Below are 3651 nucleotides of genomic sequence, written 5' to 3' on the forward strand. Positions count from 1 at the left end.
GAAACAATACTGTACTACATCGATGTTTCCTGTCGGCTCAATTTTTGAGTGGACTTTGCTGTTCCGATTCGCATGAACGGTATAGGAGTGGAGCAACTGAGCGGGATAATACGCAGAGCGTCACACCACCTGATTGTGAAACCTGAGCGGTGAACTAATTATCGGCAGCCGAAATTTCGGTGCATCTGGGAATGGGTTGGGAAACACTGGTCTGAAGTCTGACGGTAGCCGTTCACGCTTTTACGCGTTTTAGTCCGAGTAGAGAAACTGTTGACAGTCCCTTACTGTAGCATTAGGAGCGAGTCTTTGCGCTCCGTGGAGTCACTCGCTGCCTGTGGAGGGAGGAGGTTGTAGTGCGCGGGATCTCCTACATTTACGCTCTTGTTTACTGACGGCGATGAAATTTCAGTTTTAATAGTTGGAAATTCTACGTCCAGGATGACAGTGGATTTTGAAGACTGCATCAAAGATTCACCCCGCTTTCGGTAAGCTGAAATATCTGTTTTCCACTGAAACGTTTGCGAGGTGTAACGTTACATTGAGATAGTTGGGTGAATAAGCGCTGTGAATAATGTCATGTTGAGAATGACATATTATATCGTTTTCTTATATTTCCATTTGCAAGTTATCTGCTATTCTGTAGTTCACTCCATTTAATTTTCGGGAATGATTCAGTGAGTCAATGAGTCAGTGCCATGGATGAATTCATTATGTGCCAGTCCTAGTGAAGCTGAATAATGTATATAATTGGAAAAGAATGGTTGCTTTATTATTATTATTATTATTATTTACCAGGGCATTTTGAAAACCTGTTTGTAAGGCTCACTTAGTGTACATATTGTGCTTAAAAATCTGGTCTGAGAAGTGAAGGTCGCAGGTTTGAATCTCAGGAGTGATCCTTCATTGTTCACCATTGTGGTCTTAATCAACATTATGCCATAATCTACTATTCTGTTGGTAAAAAGAGGTATGATGTTTTTTTCCCTGTAAACACAAAATAAACTAGTGAGCAGACTGTCTAGACTGCTCTTTTCCATGCATTGAAAGTGAATGGTGACCGCAGTGTTCAAGCTGCAAGATGGAAGAAGCACCAACAAAAGTCGTACACTGTTAAGTATGCTAAAGTGTGAGTGAAATTAAGTAATGATTCACTGCTATTGTGCGCAAATCTTGTTTACATAATACTTGATCAATGTGAGGGTGAGCAGATTATGACATATTTTTAATTTTTAAAGTGGGCCCTTAAGTAACTTGGGATAAAACCGCTAGGCTACTAAATGAGTAATTAGTCTGCAATTTGTTGCTTGAGTCATTGATTTTACCCTAATTACCTTGTGAAAATCAGAGGTTGGTACTCTGGTGGTGCTGAACAATTACTGGCTTAATGACTGACTTAATGGTCAGGATTTACACTAATCTGTTTATTCAAAGACCTTCTATTGATGTGATGTTGATTGTAATTTCCACCATGTCAGCTGACTGAGTGTGAGAGGGATGTTTGGCCAGCCGTCCAATGCCCAGCAGTCATTGATTTTCCATGATTCACTCAGCGTGGCTCATATGCACTTTAATGTCCTGATGTTCCTCTCAGAGTATTTTTTTGGCTGCGATTACATGGGCACTTAAGGTTGAATCATGCACAGCATTTCTTCATAGTTGTTTCATTGAGTTAATGCTCAAAATAATGCCTCTTTGTATTGGCTTTAAAGATGAATTGAAATTTCTATGGCAGTAGCGTCTATGGATCTTTAGCTCAACAAGGCTGCAATTATTTGATCAAAAGTACAGTAAAAATAGTAATATTGTGAAATTATATTGTTTTCTATTTTAAATATATTTTGAAACGTAACTTATTCCTGTGATGCAAAGCAGAATTTTCAGCATCATTACTCCAGCCTTCAGAGTCGCATGATCCTTCAGAAATCATTCTAATATGCTGATTTGTTTTAAATTGAATTTTTTGGTAATACTTTAAAAATGAAAAAGGAAAAAAGAAAAATATAAGAAAAATGTATGAAAAACAAAATAAAAAATAAGAACATACACATACATATATATACACAAATAATAAATATAAAAACAAATATAAATAATAAAAATAATTTTTAATAATTTTATTTTTCGACAGTGCTGATAATGGATAGTTATTTTTAAATAATACATTTTCATTGCAGTTATTTCTCAGCTCATATCATTTAAAGCAGAGCAGCTTGGTGAAGTGTAAATGTAAATGGCTGAGAAAATTCCTTCCCATCCGATGGCTTTCTTGACAATATATTCCGAGAGGAAGGAGGTACGCTGGTCCAGCATTATAGTGAAACATGGGATCTAAAGAATTCCGAATGTCCCACACACTGACTCTAGCTGTGACTGTGGTAAGCACCGAGATCCAGAGGTTAGACAAATAAACCAGCATTCCTTTACACCCACATCCCCTCCTCAGCACCAGCTCCAGTTACTCCCCACGTGAGCGTGTGTTTGAGTAAATGCGTCGGAGTGAGAGTGTGTGTGTGTGTGTGTGTGTGTGTGTGTGTGTTTGGGCGGGCGGCATACATAATCCCTGCTCCAAATCAAAAACTTCCAGACTGGGAAGCAGCACCTTAATGGATGCCATCTGGCTGTGTGAGTCAGGTCTCCTCAATCTCTTCAGGGATTTCCAGAAACTTTCTGTTTATGAAGAAACTAGATTGTTAAAGGGGTCATATGATGTTGCTAAAAAGAACATTATTTTGTGTATTTGGTGTAATGAAATGTGTTTATGTGGTTTAAGGTTAAAAAAACACATTATTTTCCACATAATGTACATTATTGTTTCTCCTCTATGCCCCGCCTTTCTGAAACACATCGAGTTTTACAAAGCTCATCGTTCCTTTTTACGCGTTGCGTTGCAAATTCTTTAAATATGAAAACGTATTTAAAGTCTGTGAGTCAGAACAGCTGGCATTGTAGTCTACTACTCTACCAGGATCAGGAAACAGTCCTCCATAAAATTCGCTGCACACATCTGAATATTTGGGTTGAACTTTTCTGGAACAGTGTTGTAAATACAACTTAACCACTGATTTCTAGTCGTGTCCTCTTTTGGAAGGCCAAACAAAGTAGTTTCGCTTTCGCAACGGAACACACAGCGTCTTCACAACATAGCGGTGGCAGCAACAATAAAGTTATGCCTTATTTCTTTGCATGAACATTTGGGCGGCGTTATGCAAATCTTCCCACACAGTGACGTAGACATGTGAATGATCTGTAATGACTTGCTTGTAGTTGTAGTTGCTTGTAATTTAGCTTGTAATCTAATTTTCGTCATTAAGTATCTAAACATTTTTAAACCCAACAAAAAAGAAAACACTCCGTTCAAAAGTTTGCGGTTTGTAAGATATTTTAATATTTTTGAATGTCTCTTATGCTCACAAAGACTACATTTATTTGATCAAAAATATATTAAAGGAGTAATATTGTGCAATACTATTATTACAATTAAAAAGAACAGTTTTCTATTGTAATAAGTTTTAAAATGTAATTTATTCCTGTGGTGCAAAGCTGAATTTTCATCAGCCTTCAGTGTCACATGATCCTTCAGAAATTATTTAATATGCTGATTTGCTGCTCAAGAAACATTTATTATTATTATTATTATTATTTTATTATTAT

At 36.9% G+C, this 3651-nt stretch overlaps 1 protein-coding gene across 2 annotated transcripts in view; it reads left to right on the forward strand.

Moving 5' to 3' along the window:
- Positions 1 to 333: 333 nt before the first annotated feature.
- The window catches only part of LOC107697914 (arf-GAP with coiled-coil, ANK repeat and PH domain-containing protein 3-like), a 71789-nt gene continuing 68471 nt past the window's right edge, over positions 334 to 3651 (forward strand). For both annotated transcript variants that reach the window (XM_016498778.1, XM_016498779.1), the window contains exon 1: positions 334 to 485. In XM_016498778.1, coding sequence (XP_016354264.1) covers positions 439 to 485 — 47 coding nt within the window. In that variant the 5' untranslated portion in view covers positions 334 to 438. The remainder of the gene's footprint in view (positions 486 to 3651) is intronic.

This window comes from Sinocyclocheilus anshuiensis, unplaced genomic scaffold (genome assembly GCF_001515605.1).
Source record: "Sinocyclocheilus anshuiensis isolate Anshui unplaced genomic scaffold, SAMN03320099.WGS_v1.1 scaffold78, whole genome shotgun sequence".
NCBI classification, from domain to species: domain Eukaryota; kingdom Metazoa; phylum Chordata; class Actinopteri; order Cypriniformes; family Cyprinidae; genus Sinocyclocheilus; species Sinocyclocheilus anshuiensis.